General features: G+C 37.4%; 1 protein-coding gene across 2 annotated transcripts; it reads right to left on the bottom strand.

The window, feature by feature from the left end:
- Window positions 1-58: 58 nt before the first annotated feature.
- LOC135607258 (kinesin-like protein KIN-14I) lies at window positions 59-17,935 on the bottom strand. 2 transcript variants are annotated; one of them, XM_065098932.1, is made up of 24 exons: window positions 17,656-17,935; window positions 16,896-17,227; window positions 15,777-15,849; window positions 12,432-12,563; window positions 12,016-12,254; window positions 11,565-11,892; window positions 10,458-10,557; window positions 10,145-10,326; window positions 9,905-10,020; window positions 9,697-9,799; window positions 9,043-9,195; window positions 8,811-8,957; window positions 8,479-8,679; window positions 6,994-7,158; window positions 6,730-6,900; window positions 6,436-6,573; window positions 6,033-6,227; window positions 5,769-5,895; window positions 5,462-5,664; window positions 5,096-5,278; window positions 4,226-4,321; window positions 3,469-3,666; window positions 716-987; window positions 59-499 (listed from the first exon to the last, which is right to left on the bottom strand). In XM_065098932.1, the coding sequence occupies exons 2-24, from the start codon at window positions 17,186-17,188 to the stop codon at window positions 307-309; spliced, it is 4,008 nt and encodes a 1,335-aa protein (XP_064955004.1). In that variant the 5' UTR covers window positions 17,189-17,227; window positions 17,656-17,935; the 3' UTR covers window positions 59-306. The 2 variants fall into 2 exon arrangements, with proteins under 2 accessions (XP_064955004.1, XP_064955005.1); XM_065098933.1 differs by having other exon boundaries at window positions 16,896-17,137.
- Window positions 17,936-19,706: the final 1,771 nt, after the last annotated feature.

The raw sequence follows: 19,706 nt of genomic DNA, 5'->3' as shown, positions 1-19,706 counted from the left end.
GACAGAATTATCAACAACATCTCGATGCAGAAGAAAGCCATGGAAAAGAGCACACTCATGATGAACAAAATCACATGATTTACAATCTTTGGAGTAATCTTTTCTTATGATTTGTGTCTAAAAATTATGACTTCTGACTGTACATCAGCATACTTAGAGAACAGTGTACATGTGTTGATGACAAAACTGAGCATGCCATGAACATTATACAACATGCTGCTGGCAACATTGAGCATGCCATCTGCATTTCCCAACTGAGAAGGTGCAGTGATGATGAAGGTGCTTCATGGTGTTGAAGCTACACTTTCAAGAGGAAACCCTACCTTCTGATCTCTCTTTTGAGTGTCGTTCGTCCTGAATCTCTTCTAGTTCTTCATCTTCGCCTCGCTTTCCTGCTTGTTCTTTCCAATAAGCTACCAACTTCTTTAGGCGTGCAACCTCTTTGGACGAAACATTCTTGCTTGGGTCATTTACAATTAATCGTACCCTTGATGCATACCTGCAACAAAACCAAATGAAGAACATCAGCAGCGAACAATACTGAAGGATTAAAAGCATGTAAATGCCATATGTATGATTGGTCAATATAACTTTGTTTATGATTGCATCACCCATCCAGTTACCAAACAATGTAAGTAGCAAAGGGAAAGGACTAGCAAACCAAACACATAGGAATGACGCGTTTAGATACTACCAAATAAAAAAGTATACATACATTAGAGAGTTATATGTCTCTTCCAAGTTTGACTCTGCTGCAGAGACATTCACAAACATTAAAGTCTTCGCATTGCCACCAAGAGAGTCACTCATGAGCATAGTCAACTTATGATTCCTATATGGTATATGTTGTCCATCAGAACACAAAGCAATAATAACGTCCGCAAGAGCTGAGAGAGACTTATTGATACTCTGAGCTTCCTTCAATTGGTTTCCTGAAGAGCCAGACTTCTTAACCCTTTCAGAACCAGCAAGATCTACAAAACTAAGCTGCAAATTTATGATAAAAAAGAATCATTGAGTCAGCAAAAACAGTTAACACTATATAAGAATAATGTAAGCTGATTGAATAAATAATATAAATTTACATAACAAGATGGCAACAAGATTGCTGATTTTAATTCCTTTAGCAGCTACCCATTTAAAGATTTGCTTTTGACAACAAATAGTCCAACATGTCATGGAAGTTCTTTTTTTAGCGGTCAAGTAGGTGCTTAAGACACATGTTAGGAACCAAAGAATGTCAATATGGTGGTTATAAAGACAAAAATCAAATATATAACTCGACATTCAATAGAAAATCTTATTATGCTGCGAGAGGATGAAGAAAACTTCTAGGAGGGCATATGGTTGAACATAGGAAAATCCATTCCAATCTGGTTTAATCTAGAGGTTAAGTAAATTGATGTTTTTAAGTATAGTGATCAGAAGAAAGAACTTTTGCCAGCATCATTCAGGATCCATTTGGAAAAGTTCATCCTCAAATTTTGGTATAGTGAAAAAGAGCTTCTATAGATTTCTGAGATGTTTTCAGTAAATGATATTGTTGAATCTCGTATTTTGATAATGAAACCACTTGATATGTGTTTATGATTTAATCTGTATTTTAAGTGACGCAGGATGCTTCGATCAAGATGAGACAATTAAAGCAGGAAAATCATATTATGCCGGAGGAACATATCAGAAGATTGGACGTCGGGCCGGTGGATCGATCGACGTATCGACAGAAGGCTTCGAGCCATGGATTCGGGTATCGGGTCAAGAAGAGCGGGTATTGCGCCAAGGATATCGGAGTTGCGGAGTCAACTGGCCGATTAAGCAATAGGCCACAAGAGAGGACGATGCACTGATGAATCAGACGAAGTGTCGAGGGACCAATGACATGACGGACAACTTGATTAATTGCTTCGGAGTAATTGTCTAGATCGAACTTTTGTTTTACATGTGCAGGATTAACTACGATAGCTTAAAGACATAAAATAAGTATACCGGAGTCAAGTTCGATGGGTGTTCGAGAGTCTGAAGATTCGTCGGAGCCTGAACCAACCGAGAAAAAATCGGGGACTTGTCGGAGTTTTCGAAAGTCCGCCGAAGAGATCGTCAAAGGTTTGCGGAGATCACCGAGAAGGCTCGACTACTCGTTGAACTCGCCACAAGATCGGGAGCCTGCTGGGAGTCCGCCGGAAGAAATCCGAGGGTGTATCGGAAGTCCGCAGGAAGATCACCGGAAAGCTCGCCGGAAGGAGACTCGATGTTTGCCGGTTGAAAACTTGCTTAAGACTATGTTTTCAGTTGCGTAGTTTGTATGTAATTAGGGTTAGGATTAAGGGATAATCCTATATCCTAGTTAGGGGCCAACTGGGCCCGATATTACCTAGTTTGGGCCAGATTTGAAGCCCATTTAGTGACCCGTAGGGTCGGGCGGTGGCACCACCCAGAACCCGAAAGGTTGGGTGGTGGAACCGCCGGACTGGGTGATGGCACCACCCAGAACCCGAGGATCGGGCGGTGGTACCGCTGGACTGGGCGATAGCACCACCCAGCACCCGAATGGTCGGGCGATGGCACCGCCACCGACAGGCAGTGGCACCGCCAGTTAACGGTCAATATGATATTGACAGGCGGTGGCACCGCCAGCTCCGGGAACCCAAGAGAATTCAAAATTTGGAGCCCAAATTTGAATCCTCTTGGGGTCTATAAATACCTCTCAATTCTCAACAGAGAATACAACCTTTGAGAAGTTAGAGATTGAGATAAAGCCTTAGCAAATTCTTGTTTTCAATTGCTTGAGTGTTCATCTCCTTCTTTCTCATTGAAAATTTGTAAGAGTGTGAACCACTTGTAAAAGATTGTAAGAGGAGGTATTTGTCCTTCCCCTTCAAAATGATTTGCTAGTGGAAGTTGGGAGCCTCATCGAAGAAGGCTTCGCAAGTGGATGTAGGTCATTTTGACCGAACCACTTTAAATTGGTGTGCTCCTTGAATGTGTGAGTGTTTACCATTCTTAAATTGTTATTTACATAGTAGCAAGCTTTCGGTTTTTATCTTCTCACTTTACTCGAGCTACTTTCACCAAGTCATTCATTGTCGAATCGAAATCTCTATGCATTTACGAAATCATTTTCAAACTTACGAGTTTTAATCTGCTGTACTAATTCACCCCCCCCCCCTTAGTGCCGCTCCGATCCTAACAGATACTTCACAAATATATGTACTATAATTTCTTTGTTTCTCCAGAAAGATGTTACTGAACTATGAAGTTCTTCCCTTGTATGTCTAAGATTTCATAAATTTGCTAGAACATCATGTTTTCCAGCTTTTCATAGATTATTTAAAAGTTCAATCATCCAGCACCACTAATTTGAGCAAGCAATGATTTTCAAATAATGTAATAAAGAAATAGAACTACCATAGACATACTAATCCATTGCTGACGCCTAACATAGAGCTTCTGAACAAAAATGATGTGTACCTTTCCTCTAGCCAAAGATTGAGTTTGAAGATTTGTACTTTCAATAATAATTGAGACTATCAAATGTGATCTTGAACTTTCATCATTCATTTGAGTCCCGGCAGTATGTCGTTGCTCAGATCCTCTAGAAATAATAGCCTTCAATTCATCAAAGTTAGAAATGTGCACAATTGTCACATTCTCAATTGATACTAATCCCTGAAGAGTGAGAAAAAACAAAAGAATTTTCAATAAAGAAACACAAATTGTCATAGTTCTTTGGCAAAGAGAAAAGTCAAAGCAATTACCTATAGCAAGGTTTTAAAAGCATAATATCTCTAATTTTTAAATATTATTGCTATCATTTATAAGTGATATGACAACCAGCAAATTTGGATGCTAAGTTCGTATGAATGATATACATACCAGTAATGGTTTACCAAGAAGTATCATGATCACTGCATATAGCATCATAGATGGAATTCAAACGGTTTTATGTTGCTGATATGGGAAATCCCTTTGTTTCTGTATTAACATTTCTATTTATTTAATGCATTGTGAAACAAAAATCACACAATGATGTTTTAGTTTTGGGCATTTTGATATTGTACATCATAGTAGATGTTGGATTATCAGCTGAGCTAAATAGTTAAGAATATGACCAAGATCCACAATATATAATAGTCAAAGCTCAAAGTTTCTCTTTCAGCTTGTATATAGCATAAAGGGAGTAGAAAAAACTGAGACTCAAGAAGCATAGACAGAAATGCAATGTTACCTTTGAATCCTTTTTTATTTCCAACTTCAAACGTTTTGCACTTTTTGGTAGTAAGAGATCCACAAGAGTGTCTTGATACAGTTCTACCATATATACCTGGAATTATATGAAGTAAAACATCATAATATGACCAAACAAACTAAGGGATTAAAGTGCTCAAACAAGAAAAAGCTTTTTTTTAATTAAAGTCGTGAGAATGGTTGCATCACAAGCTAATTCGATAAGAAGTTGTCATATTCAGAAAGATGTCCCTGTGATAGGTCCCAAGATAAATAAACTTACAAGTTGTATGACCAACAATCCGATCTTCTTATATCTAAGTGGACATGGATAGACTGCATCATTTGAAAAATGTGACAATACTAAAGAATTGATAATCATGGTTGAAGGCCATATGCAGTACAAAGTGAAAAAGGGGGCATGGTAAAGATGTCTCTGTGGCCTCCTCTTCCCTCACCATTGTGTGGCCTCCACCTACTCTGCTTCCAATACAACCATTACCCCAGCTCCACCATTAAACTGCATCTCCAAGGCCTGCCACCATCATTACTACCATGGCTACCTTGCAATCTTGATAAGTTAAGTTGGTTAGATATTGTTGAAATCTTGAGATAAAGATGTCAGTTGTCTAACTGTTTTTAGGTCTTTCAAATACTACAACTAACAACTTAGCTATAAAAAATGATAACCACTTAGCTAAAAGACTTTCAATTGAAAATGATTATAACATTGAAATTGACATTTCCAGTGTCTTGATAGTTAATCTTCCACTTCTCGAACCTAATTGCAATCTATCAATGAGGAAAAAAAAATAAAACAATGTGAAAAACAATAGCAATAATAACAACAGCAATTGTATATTGAACACACCTTTAAGGAAAAAGAATACTTGCTGCTGTCACGCTTTATAACTCTAAAAAGTTCCTCAGTTGCTCTTGGTGTAAGCCCAGGATTACTTTCTGAACCATAAATTGTGAAAGTCTTTCCAGAACCGGTTTGCCCATATGCAAATATGCAAACATTATATCCATCAACTGCGGATTGCACCAAATACTGCATATTGATTGCAGAACCAATTAAGGCAAGAGAAGAAAGTTAAACATTAATTAATAGATAAAAAGTACGGTCCATAGGAAGAAAATGTCTACAGGGATGATTTTTTATCATAAACAACAATTTGTTTGTAGAATGAATGTCAAAATATAAGATTAAGTTTAGCTTCAGAAAACAAGTTACCTTTGTATCTTCAAAAACCTCATTCTGAGAAGCACTTTGATTGAAAACACGATCATAGATATGTTGTTTTGACTTTTCATCCTTCCATGGATGGGCGAGTGTAAATTCATCAAGACTAGCAACTATATTCTTTTCCCCTTCAGAAATCTCCTTCTCATTTAGAGGTCGCAAACGACAAAACACCCTAATTTTTCCTTTCATATCTATTTTGCCAAAAGTTAGACACAAAGTTTATTATTTTCAGAAAAATACAATGAAACAAAAGGAAAGATCTAGCATAGACAAGTTTTAGAAAACAATTAAAAACCTTCAATCATATTATAGTATTTCTTCCGTAAAACCTGCTCTTCCTTATAAAGTGCTTCTAGCTCAATTAGTTGTGCCCCCTGTTTCTTCAAAATGGCAGCAGTTTGTTCGTTCTTTCTATCAATGTCCTACAACAATAGTTTTGGAGCATAAATTTTAGCCTTCTCAGTATAAACCTACTGAATATAAAGCACTACCAAAATATAAATTGGTTCATCTTTTGCAAGAAACAAAATATGAAAAACCATGTCACCGCTGTATATACCGCTTTCCACTCTCGTAATTCCTCCAACTCTTTTGCATTATTTTGTAGTTCATCTATTTCTTTGTTTTTCATAGCAATAGAAGCATTAGCAATACTCAAGTCCTGCATGATGCCCTGCAATTTATGTTCCAGTTCTGTAATACGTGTCTTGAGTATTCTCCGTTCCTCTTCGAACTTCTTCTCTAATGTACTCTTCTGCAATTTAAAAGCCATTTACCAAATGAACAAATAAGAGCAAATATTGCACTTACATAAAGCAGGTTAGAACATGTTAAAATTATGAAAAATCTTATATTACAGAATATGCATCCAACATCCATGGAGTAAAAACTTACTGACACGGGGTAGAGCAGAATAGATGTCAAAATTTACCAAAAGAAAGGAAAAGCATATGATTCAATACCTCATCATTTTTCCTTTTCTCAAGCCTTTGGATCTTTTGTTCAAACAAAGATTTCTCCTTCAGCAAAGTTTTATAACTTTCTTTTGATGCATGCAACTCCTTCATACATGCCTTCAGATCCTCTTGTGTTTTGCTTAACTTGGTTTAGAACACCGGAGAAAAGAATAACCAGATTATAATATTAATGTAAACATCCTTGGAGTTACGATACAATTATCACATTAAAAATTAGAGAAGTTTAATAATAAGAAATGACAACCTAATAAATTGTCTGAAGTAATCAAATATACATACCTTGATGTCGACACTATCTGTCTTCATACTCCCCATGATTAAATCACCTTTCCCATGCTTGTTAGATACAACCAGAAGCTCCTTCTCATGATTGGAGTCAACTGGAAATCGTTCTTTAATGTTTGCTCTTGCTAGTGCAGCCTCCAAATTACTTTTATCCAGCAATGCAGACTAATCATATGCATAAATGATAAGAGCAGTAGTCGTGCAAGTAACATAAGTTAATAAAAAAATAATTAGAGTGATAGTCCACCAAGAAATTACCTGCAAAGCAGAATCTTTCTCAGCACATATTGCTTTAAGTTTGTCGCGATCACAAGAAATATCTCTTAGACTTTGCCTCTCCAGCCTCAATGATTCTTTGAGCTCTTCCAGTTCCGCCTGCATCTCTGCTTCTTGTTTCTCTTTTAAATTCAGTTCTTCCAACAACTATAAAAGATATGGCAATGAATATCCAAACTTCTTAAGGCCAATGTAGTACAAAAATATAAGCTTTTAGTCCAAACTTACATAAGGGTTATAGCAGAACTGTCAAATGCACAAAAGCAGAGCATGTGTCTAAGAAACAAAATAATCTATGAACATAAATAGCTTCATGGTTTAACTCTCTGATAATGTCTTGTCATCCAAAATGAAAAATGAACTGCATTAGCACAGCGTATCAATGTGAAATAAACTACTGGCATATGATCAAGAGATTTTTTTGTAAGAAACCAATTCCATAACCTTTGCAGTAAATTAAATAATTGCATGACCTTAGTCTTCAAACTGTGATCTTAAACAAATAAATCATGGATATCTTTGTAACCATCTTCAATTTGGTTTTGTATACTCCTAAGCAAGGTTTGCCATACCGGACTGTACCGCCCGGTACGGGCGGTACGTACCGGTCCGCCCGTACCGAGCACTGTAGCAATGCTACAGTGCTCGGTACACCTGGGTGTACCGAGCTGTAACGGACAAACTTCTAAACAAGATGTTGGATGTAATGCTTATGTCTGTCCGTTGTCTTTTGGCATGTTCATGCCTTGTACAGAATGTAAAGGGGCGGCCGAAGGCTTAATAGTCCCATTTTAGTTGGGTTGGTGGCCTCTTTAGGCTTGTAAATAAAGGTTGTGTCATGTGGACACGTTCGAGAGCTTTTCGGTCTGTAATGGACCATTTTACCCTTTGTTGTGCCACTGTTCAGAGCTTGTAAAGTCTGTTTGTAATTTGCATTGTCTATGAAGTGTTTTTCGGACATGTTTGCTTGTGGATCCCGATTGAGGCGTTCTCTTCAACCCGTTCTCTCTTTTGTTGGTTCTAAGGGACAATGGGAGGCTTCGGGGAGGCTGACCTTTGCGGACGGACGCGCGAGGGTGCCGCACGCCTTAGGCAAAACCAGCTAAGGTCGTGACAGAGCGGTATACCGTACCGTACCGGTACCGAGCCCAGGTCGAAACGCCGGTACGGTACGGTACGGCGAACCTTGCTCCTAAGTAACCTATTTATGTAAGCATAAAAAAATTCCACATAAGCTGTGCATATGTTATGGGATATGCTAAGCCTGATGTTTCTCAGGCTGGATCTATTTTGTTGAATCAAAATGAAACAGGGTGTATAGCATACAATTTGCTTATGCCTTAGATTCATAATATGCTATGATATTATGAGAGATTCTCCATATAAAATTTGGTGCAGGTATCTAGCACATAATGCACTATAAACTAGAACTTAAATAAGCATGCCCACATCATGCAGATTACTTACGTGATCAGCATTCTTTTGAGATTCTTCAGCAGCTCTTGACAAATCTTGTACACGTTTTTCATATAAATCTAGGCCTGGAGCTTTGACTGTTTGAGAAATATCACCCTGACTAGATCCACCAGTAGCAGAGCGTGCTTTTGCATATCGACGGAGCATCACATCATTTATATGTGTCTGAAGAGCAACACATATTTCTTCACCCTAAAATGTTAATTGTTAAACTAAATTAGAACTATTGTGCAATTTGGAGAAGACATCAAAACAGATAGAGGATCAACAAGGGAATGCAACCAAAGTTTGTGGGAAAATGAAACATATGGATGTGCTTGAACCTGCTTAGTTTCAAACTGAAAAATGTGAAGAACACCAGCAACTCTCATCTTGAAAAACACAGCAGTATTGCTGCTACCAAACTGCATAATGTCTCTTAGCTCTGCGGAATGCAAGTACTCTTTTGGAACTGGACGGAAAAAATGAACCTAAAACCATGAGATAACTCTTTTTTAAACAGCCCAATTATGGTAGATAAGATGCACCAAAAGCTCAATATGAATTGCAACTAACCCCACGCTTATTGATTCCTAATATGATTCGTCCAGGTAAAAGACCTATAGGATCATCTATCTTCCGCACACTGAAAAAAACAGAATTTCCATAAGGAAGAGTTCTCAAGATTCTAAGGAACTGCTGTTTAGCATCATCCTTTGACAAATGTTCCTGCATTAACCCATAAAGCTGAATAAGATTCAGGATAAGTAATAACTAAAGAAGGTTTCACTAAGGATATTTTGAAGAATATTTCAGCACATAACTTTGAATCTGGACTAGATATATATCAACACATGCTACTCACATATGCATCAATAACCATTGGCTTACAGCCTCAATGGGCACCTAAATAATATACAGACACATGAATTAAACATCATTTACAACAAACAAAGTGTCTCCTGCATATATCATCCAACCCTTATCCCATCAATTTGGTGACAAACAACAATAGTCAATTCAGCAGAATTTCACATGTTTCATTCTGGCTTCAACTTCTAAAATCTGATGCCAAATTCTTAGCTAGGGAGAGTTTAGAAAGAGAGACTTGCCACTAACTGAATCTAAAGAGATTTTAACATGCAGAATATTTAGGAGAATAAATTACATCAATTAAGTTTTGTTTGTAAATTTAACTTTCTAGAATTTCCATTGAGGTTCGCAGCTTACCAATAATCGATAGCGTGAGATGACATCAAGCTCCCAATCTCGCTTTGCTCGTGTAACAGCAATTTGTCTAGGAAGAAATCTTTCGAGAAGTGATATCCATTCACTGCAAAACCTTTAACAATTTAGAAAGAATTTCTGCTACATAAATCAGAATAAAAAACAAAATCTGTAGATGTTACTTGAACAGTAAGGATATTAAGACACTCACACACATGAATCAGGATTTTCAACAGACCCAATATCAACCAAAATTTGCAAAGCAGACAATTGTGCAGCATCATCCCTTCCAACAGGATAATTTCCAAGCATATAATCATGTTGTAACTGCAATAAAAGGAAAACAGTAGAAAATCTGATGACACTGTTATCATGAAGGGGTGTGTATGATCACAAGTCCAGCAATTGTTTACTTCTCCATCACAGGGAGTCAGGGACTAACATAGCATACCTGTACATATGACAACTGGACAAACATTGGATCAGCTACAGCTTCATCTGATTCCCGAAACAATCGTTTCTTAAAGATGAGCTTGCAGTGCAAGATCTCTCCTTTACTACGGTCCTTAGCTGCCTTAAATTCAGCCAGCAAATCACCAACATACTTGTTATCATCTAAAGCTAAATATTCCTCTGCGTGTAGAACAAGGTAGCATAGCCAGTCACATCAATAGAGTTAACCGATCAAGATCATAAACATTAAGCACTGGAGTTATTAAATTCTCTTTTTATTATCATATATCTTAATTGTAAGAGGGAATTACCATTGCCAGCATCAGTAGATTTTGAACCATTGACAACTTTTCGGCACTCAAATAGACTGAAACTGGAATACACTGAGAGTTTGATGATTCCTGCAAGTTCCTAGAGGAAGATCATTTTTTTTCAGCACCAAAAAAAGACAACAAACTCAAACAAAAAATGACTATTTTCGGCTCATATGAAAGTCAAAGATTGTATGCACCTAGATTCAGCAACCAAAAGCTAAGAGAATTCTGGGAAATGAATTTGAGGCAATCTGCTCCATTATTCAGGCTATAGGTTGTCTGACCTCGACAGTAATCGATAACTCATTAGGCTTCCTCATTCCCTTATTGATGTCCTAAGTATCAGTCATGTTTTGTTTAAAAATCATCACAACTACATTTCAGGGAATCCGTCTCTGTGCTCTTGATGTAGTGTGCTGGATATATCTTCAGCCAACACAAAACTTGAAGTGGATTTGATAAATAAAAACAAAGAGGATGAGTGTGTCGTCTATATGCTCTACTCATGATGTTCTTGCCAATTATTACCATATGTTGGTGGCTATCACTAGAACTAATCCATTTTCCTCCTAACCACAAAAGTATATGCACATAACAGGACAAACCTATTTTAACCTAATTATTAATTGCGTTATAACTATTGAGAGGTTTGTGCTAAGTATAGTGACCAAATGCATGAGCCTCTGAGATGCAGAATTTGAGGCTCACTATACACAACCATACCACTAAAAGTACTGAGGCTGTCTTGTGACTCGAACACCCATGTAGCAAAGGGGCAACTTTATTGGTTTATTGAGTATCTTATGTTAAACAGTATGGCAGTTATGCTAGAAGAAACAAAAGATTATCTTTTCTTTTAACCACAATCTGAATAAGATTTTTTATGTCAATCTTCAGTGTCTTTTGTATTTTGCAACATCAAAAATAGTTTTTTTTTTTACACAGAAAAAATATTTGCTTTACATTTCTTACATGCTAGACTGAAGATGTAACATATATTTGAAGCAACTGAGAACAAGCACACTAATATGCACTGTAAGGCATAACTGTTATGCAATCATGAATAGATGCAGGATTTAATAACACAATAAGAATACTATGTACCTCCACAGCATCAGCGACAGTTGTTGCCATGTCATAAGTAATTTCTTCAAAAGTTTCATCCAGAAAAAATACAATTGTTGTAAGCTTTTTGCCAGTCAAAAGAGCTTCAATCTCCTCCCGTGCAGGTATGATAAGCCGAGGTCCTGCCTTTACTGAATTCTTTAATGCATTCAGTGTATTCAAAGCAAGGACTTGGACTTCAGGTTCGTTGTTCACCCCATGAGCTACATAATGAACATATTCTGATAAATATGCTCCAATATCCTTGCTTGGGGGCATGGCAGATGCACATAAGTACATGAGCTCCCAAGCTTTTATCATAGAGTTTCTGCAAAATAAATACAGCATTCCTATGCCATTGTGAGGGTGAATAACATATTATTAATGACACAAACAGAGAAAACTATGACACAATATGTTTCTTCTATCTAGACATCATGGAGTCACCTACCTATCAGAATTTTTGCGTGTTTGCTTTGATATCTGGACAAAGAGCTCATCTCGAAGTTCAGAACGCTTCAAAGTGTGCTTATAAATTTTTGCAATTAGCTCTATGCGCTCTTCAAGACTCAGCACCATTATTTTATCTGAAGAATCAATCCCCATGTACTTCAAGATCATCTGGAACAACTTTACAGACCGGCTTACCAGGTCACTGCTTATTTTAAGCAGAGAAGTTGGAATTGGATCCTGCACAAGAAAAAAAGTATATTCCAAGAAGCATGTAAAACGGGACAAACTCTTCCTCATGTTCCTTTTTAAGCTTCCTTGTGGCTTGTGCTTAAGTATCAGCACTCCACATGACAATTTATGGACGTAGATTCAATTGTTTTATACAAGCCACCATATTGTTGGAAGAAGCTTTACCTTTTGAAAGCACAGCATGTCTTCCAATGTAAATTTTTCACGAACTTGAGGACCTACAGATTTTTTAGAGAAGAATCCACGTTTCCCAGCAGACTGGATCTGTTTCTGCATGGATCGTAAAAACCCCTCAACCTATGAAAAAGAGAAGGCAAAACTGAGAATGGTGGAAAATAAGATGGGCAAATGAACAAGTGCATAAAACTAGTGGTCATCTTTTGGGAAAACAAAACTACACGACGATGTAAATACTTTTTTTTCCAAAAAGTAAAATTAAATTACTCTAAGAAGTATGAATACAACTCTAACCAAGATCTTCCGAGTGCAACAGTGCATGCAGATCAGGTGGCCAACTGGCATTCCACAATTGATTTGACCTAGATAATATTGCGTAAGTGGCCAACCAATGCACACACTTATTCCCGTCTATATGCATGAGAAAATTCTATCCCCATAATTTTTCACATAATAATAACAATTTTCAAAAGACATTGATAAGATGCCATGGAGGATCCTCCTTCAATATCTTGATCAAAGTCTTATACTTTAATGCATGAGAAGTACATTTTGTTCCATAATTAACACTTTGATTAGTTTATTGTCAAAATTTTAAAATAACATTTGCACTATGGGGCCTAGTTTCTGGTGAGATCAAAATGATCGTGGGAAGAAAATAAATGTCAAGTGCATAGCAGCATAGGTCCATTTGGTCAAATAAAGAATGTAGAAAAATCAATAGGATATTTCTGAAGTGTAATGAAGTTAGCACCAAGAAATATTCATATCTGATTAACCACATTGCAGATGAGAAAACAAACAAAGGAAATCCTAAACTAGGATAAAAAACTAATGATATGAAAAAAATAAAGAAACAAATCAGCAGACATGCTAAAGGAGCATAAAAAAAAACTGATTAGCTCTTTCAATGATTAAAATTATAATACTATAGCAAACAGAGTTTATAGGAATGGAGCTACTAATGAATGAGAAAAATACCATCTGAATATGGACTACAAGCCACTATTCAGAATGAATGCTAGAGAAAGTAAGCCATGACTTTGGTAGTTTATTATATGGATGTCCACATGAGCTACAGATAGCATCCAATCAAAAAGTAAAATGTGTTTTTTTTCAAGCACATTATAAGACCAGAAATAAATTATTCTAAACCAAGCAGTGTGAAAGAAAGTGCTTTCAGAGTTGCATGTACCAAACTTCAGCAGGAAGTTGAAACGTGCTTTATCATAACAGAATTATATGTGTTACTATCAGGGTGAACAAGGCAGGCTTTACGTAAAGGGAACTTAAGATAGACAACATAAATGACATATATTGTTCAACACAGTGTATAAATTTAAACCAAAAAAATCATTTGGAAAGTACTAAATAAGTAAATATAATCAAATGAAGATGTAATACAAAAAATTGTCCCCCTCGTTCTGCATATGAATAGCCAGTATGGATGTATAGCAACAAGTCACACAGGAATAGACCGCATTCAGTCAATAGCTGGGTTCGAAAATAACCATATTTTATAATATATTTAAGTGATCCATTGTTACAGGATTGGAATCATCAAAATATTAATATCAGTAGCCATTTAATAATATAAAAGGAAAATTTGTCAGCCCGCATAGCATCCACATCGTTATGTGACAAGTCTGTAATTTTGAAAAAAAAGTCCTCCAAAATACCCAAAATTCTAGCCCAAGCAATTTTTTAAAAGATGATAAGTACGAGACATAGAGCCAAGATATCATTAACTCTTTATAGTTGACCAATGGCTGTCTAGGCGACTGCTTAATGATCAAATCTGTTTAATCACTGCCAATGGTGCCTGTAAAACCCACTGCTATAGCAATGCCCAACAAAAGGGCAAATGTTGGCTTCATAAATGATGACGTGCACCATGATAGCAAGCAGTGATTTAAAAAGCGCTAGGCGCCAAGGTCCAAAAACGCCCGAGGCATAAGCGCTTGCCCGAGCGAAACGAGACGCTAAAATATTAAAATATATAATATAATTAATAAATATAATTATTTAACAGTATTAAAATCAAAATAATATATTATTAATCTAATAAATACAAATACATTACTGTTACTAGTATACTGTTAATACTTAATAGTATACTATATACTGTTAATAGTATACTTTCGAAAGAGGAGAAGGAAGAGGAGTGTAAGGGAAGCCCGAGGGTGCAGCGACAACGGTAAAAGTGAGCAACGGCAACGAGAGCGGCAAGCGGCGACAGTGGTAACGGCAACTGCAGCGGCGAGCAGCAGGAGCGGGAGCGGCGACAGGGGGAGCGGGAGCGGGGAGCGGCAACAACGAGCAGCGGCAACAGGAGCGTGAACGGCGAGCAGGGTTAGGGTTGGGCAGCGGCAGCTAATATCGGTGCTTTAGTTGGTTCGATTGAACCAACTAAAGCACCGGAGACCGAACCAGACCTAAAACATTGGTTCGGTTGCCTGGTTTAACCTAGGCGCTCGCCCGAAGTGCCCGGCGCCTGGGCTCGGGCGAGTGCCCAGGCGGTGCCTCTTTGAAGCGCGCCGCCTGGAAGTGAAGCGAAGCGCTCGGGCCTCGCCTCGCCTCGCTCGAGCGCCTTGGTGAGCGCCCGAGCACTTATTGAAATCACTGGTAGCAAGTAACAACTACCTCCACCAACTCCATCAGTAGATGCAACTGGTATTGTATAAGGTTGAGAAAAAAACAAGGTATGCAAAGAGTCAAGAGAAAGTAAGGTGGCATTGGACATGCCAGTAGCTGAGTACCACATTATATTGTATGATCACGACCACAGGTTTTTTGCCAGCTATTTCAGAAGGAAATGAGTCCCAAAATGTCAAAGACTAACATGAAGAAAAGTCGTTGTATTCCAATCCACTGTGTTAAAGAACCTGGGAAAGCAGATCGATTAGTTGTCATCTGGCTGATTAAATGGCTGTCTAATTTCATTCGCTCAAAGCAATGCTTATGGGGTAAATTACACATCCTATAGGCCATCATGGTCTAGGAAAGAACCTGAATGATTTTTCAAAGCACAAATCCTAGCATACATGATTAAAGATTTGCTCAACCTATAGACAATGAATAAGTATGCTGATGCTTATCTTGATTCAACAATCATCTATTCCAAGTAAATATCTTTCCATGCCTTAATTTAACAAAACAAGCCAAATAACACAAAGATATAAAGTTCTCAATGCATTTGAAGTGCCAAAGTAATTAAGTTTCACTAGTTAACTAAATATAAGATGGTAGGAAAATGGTCAGGGTTTATATGCACAACAAAACCTATCAGTCAAAAATAATTTGGTGAGAACTCGTGAAGGACGATAAGCATACCTGGAATTTATCAATCAAAGATATAGCCCCAGCAAGCTCTGTGGGTAGAGACATTGACAGGGTCGTCGGGGTACTGCAAAAGCAATGATGTAAGAGAACAAGCATATGGAAAAAATGGAGGTACCTACAGCAGCTTCATATATTTGAATCTCCACAGCAATGTAACTTTTGAGAAAAAACAAGAAAAATCGTTGAAGCGACCATGAACCAGAAAAAAAAAAAAAGGCATCATCCGTCAACAAAATGATGAGATCTGTCTGGCATGTTAATAACTGGACAAGATGGAGCAGTTGCTACATACAAAAGATGATTCAGGAACTTTGACCATGAATAAATCCAGATGGAACGTAGAGAGGATTAAGAAAATAGTACAACACATACGCTGCAAAGCTTATCATGGATCAGAATGTGAGATGTGTACAATGCAAAGCTTATCATGGAGCTGATTTTGAAGAAGTGGCCCCAAAAGAAATTAAAAATTGAAGGTACATGATATGTAAATTGTAAAGTGTATAAAACAGTCAAGAATGTGTTTCTCGAAGAAAAATTAATGTTCATGGATGAAAAAATCGCATCACAAATCAAAGATATCATTCACAAATTAGAGTTTGACATATTACCATAATTTTCCAAAGATCAGCACTAGGTCCAGTATTTCATGTACGAGAAATTAGCATCACAAATTAAAAGATATTAGTCACCTATTAGATTTTGGTACTTTAATGTAATTTTCTAAAGTTCAACACTACATCCAGTATTACATGTAAAGCCTGAATTATGCATCATAATGAAATAAAAATAAAACCGATCCCCTTGTTTCATCAATTGCCGATATAAGACTAACATGTGAGCTTCCCATAGAAGAAGAAAATAGCTTGAGTCTACCTGGGTTGTGAGCTCGTTGTTTTTGATATAGTTCTACTACAACTCATAAGTCACAAGGACTTCTTTCACAGCCTCAACAGAAAAGTGAGGCGATAAGTTTGCTAGATTTAGATTCTTATACATCCACTTCTAGGGCATGAAGGAATCCAGGTTGAACATTTCAAAACTTAGAAAAGGAAGTTTGTTTTTCTTCTAATGAACAGGTTGTAGGAAACAATTGAAGCATATACTTACGGAGGAGCGAAGTAGGATCCATCACTGTCATATCCATCCCCATTTACGCTGGCAGCAGAATTGTGCAAAGGTGTTACATTTCCATTGCCGGAGCTAAAGGAAGATTGGCTTGCCCTGGTAACTTGTGCTGTCATTGGTGGATTGTCAATAGTCATTCCGCGGATCAAAAGCAACAGCCTTTCCTCGCACTTCCTCCTGGGGCGTCGCACCTGATGCTCGTTGCAGCCCTCGTCTTTGTAAATCTTGGAACCGATGTGAGGATTGATAGAACATAAAAAAAAGTCATGCTGCATTCACCATCCCGACCAGCAAAAGTGATCTTCACAGAGACCCTGGTAGATTCATAAACAACTTATATCGTATCTTCACTTCTACATCAAGAAAGCCACCATGAAAATATTGTCGGGAAAAATGATGGGCCTTACCGGCACACGACAGAAAGTCAGCAAAACCTTTTTTTTTTTTTTGTTCAGATTATGCCCGTAAAGGAGATCCTTTATATGCTAAGAGAAAGCAACACGACAATACTCCAAGACCAGAGAGGGTAAAACGCCTCTAAACTAGTGAAAGCATTTAGACAGCAGCAAACTCTGAGCTATTTCCCACAGTACGCGCTCCGCGGACGGAAATGATACCACGAAGCGAAGCAATCGAAGAACTGTGACTTGAAAGCTTCGGATCGGGTACTTTCGGGGAATGGAAATCCGACGATGTGAACTGAGAAGACCAAAATGAGGGATCGGGCAGCAAGAGACTTTACCTTAGGGAACAAAACCGAGAAATCTGAGGAATGTGGGTAGCACGAAGTCCGACGGGCCACCAAGACGCCGAGCGAGTAAGCCAAATAAAGAACTCCAAGCCCCTATCTTGCTCCGCTCATCGTCATCTGCTTCTTCTTGCTGCCGCTGCCGGCTTCCCTCCTTCTTTCCCTCTCCCTCTTGTCCCCCGTGACGAGATCTACTCCTGACGCATTAAAAGGGCGAATGGGATTGAAGGCGGCCAAAGGAAGCCGTCGGGAGTCACGAGGATTAAAGAAATCACACAGACTGAGGGAGAAAGAAGGAGCGAGCGGAAGGCAACGTCGCTTTCGTTCGTCAAAACCACATTTATGATTATTATTATTATTATTATATCATTATTTTGAGAATTACAAAAAAGGAGAGAGAGATGGGAGACTTGGTTTTCAAATGTAGTCAGTCTGGGTCTAACACGTCAGCAGGTGGACTCGGCCAATGCGGATACGACACATCAGATTCAATTTAAACAATTGTTGGCACAAATCCAGCAAAATTAGGTCGAAAATGTGTTTTTTTTCCCGAGAAATATCCTTATTTTCAGATTTTTTAATCACATTTTTTAATAAAAATAAATGACTCAAATCCAAGATTTTACGATAAATTGTTACACTTACTCCATCTAATTATAATATTTTTATTATATTATAATATTTTTAATAATATAAAAAATATTATAATATAATATAAAAATATGATAATTTTTTTGTACACATTTTGAAAACACTGTGTTCATAGTGTTTTTACACTACACTACAGTATTTTAATTAGCCCTGCTTACTTCATCCCTACTAACAATTTTGGGTTTTGATCGCATATTTATATGCAATTATAATTGTGGATTTGTGGTGAACTTAATTTGCCGAATCGTTTATGGCGTTGAAATATTTCCAGACATATTTCGAGACTTTTGGAAGCAGAGATCACTGCAGATATTTATGCCATGTTTTTTACTTACGAGGAGATTAAGCTAAGCTTGTAAACTATAAGTTGGCAAACCTAAATCGACAACAACATTAGTCCTTCTCATCCAACAGCAATAAGAAAACGAAAGAACATCTAATGCTTGTTTGCACGGAAGATTAACGCTAATGGTAACTTAAAGTAAGGCATTGGATCCACCATCGATATTTATCATTCAACATGTAGTTTGTTTTTATTCTCACAAAAAAAAAGAGCGAAAAAGATTTCTGAGTTCATAGTATTAGATTTGTGTCTTGTCCCATGCATTGCTCAATAAGCTAAATCTATCGTATCATCTAATATTTTTTGATATATTTTTGTATCGTAAATGTTTCTGATTACTCTAAAGATATTTTTAGTATCCACCGTCGATTAATTTTGGTATCATAAATCAAATTGACTTAAGTTGCCAAATGAATATAATATAATTTTACAAATAAAGTATTATTTTTAAAAATCATCTTATCCGTTTTACTACTTATTAGGATTAATAGGTATTTTAAAATTTTTAAAACCAAATGATAAGAAATCATAATAAGATATGTCATAGTAAAACAAAATCTAAAAATTAAAAATTGATTCTTTTATAAAGCTGAATCAACTCAGACTGATGATTAATTTGGAGAGGTTTGTCGGCCCAATGCTTTTCTCCTGCTGCGAGCGATTGGCACAATCAACACAAGTGCTGGTGTGAAAGGCATAGCTCGTCTAATAATTGTACTACACAGAGAGAGAGCAATAATGGTAAGATAATTAATTGTGCACGTCCAACGACGTGGACGACCGCCGGACTGTGTCTAAATCAAGCTTTCACGACAACGAAAAATCCATAGCATTTCATCATTGTCTGCCCATGACCGACTTCACTTGCCCAACCAGCTTGTGGATGTCTCAATTCATTTGCCTCATCATTCCTGCATGAATCTAGTTTTTACTCTCTCCGAGTGATCGAAGAGAGAGAGAGAGAGAGAGAGAGAGAGAGAGGTCCCATCTCTTGTTGAGAGTCACCATGTATCGTTAGTCTCTTCCTCTGCCATGGATATTCCTCTTCGGA

This window comes from Musa acuminata, chromosome BXJ2-3 (genome assembly GCF_036884655.1).
Source record: "Musa acuminata AAA Group cultivar baxijiao chromosome BXJ2-3, Cavendish_Baxijiao_AAA, whole genome shotgun sequence".
NCBI classification, from domain to species: Eukaryota; Viridiplantae; Streptophyta; class Magnoliopsida; order Zingiberales; family Musaceae; genus Musa; species Musa acuminata.
This window is presented reverse-complemented; position numbering and strand designations above follow the sequence as displayed.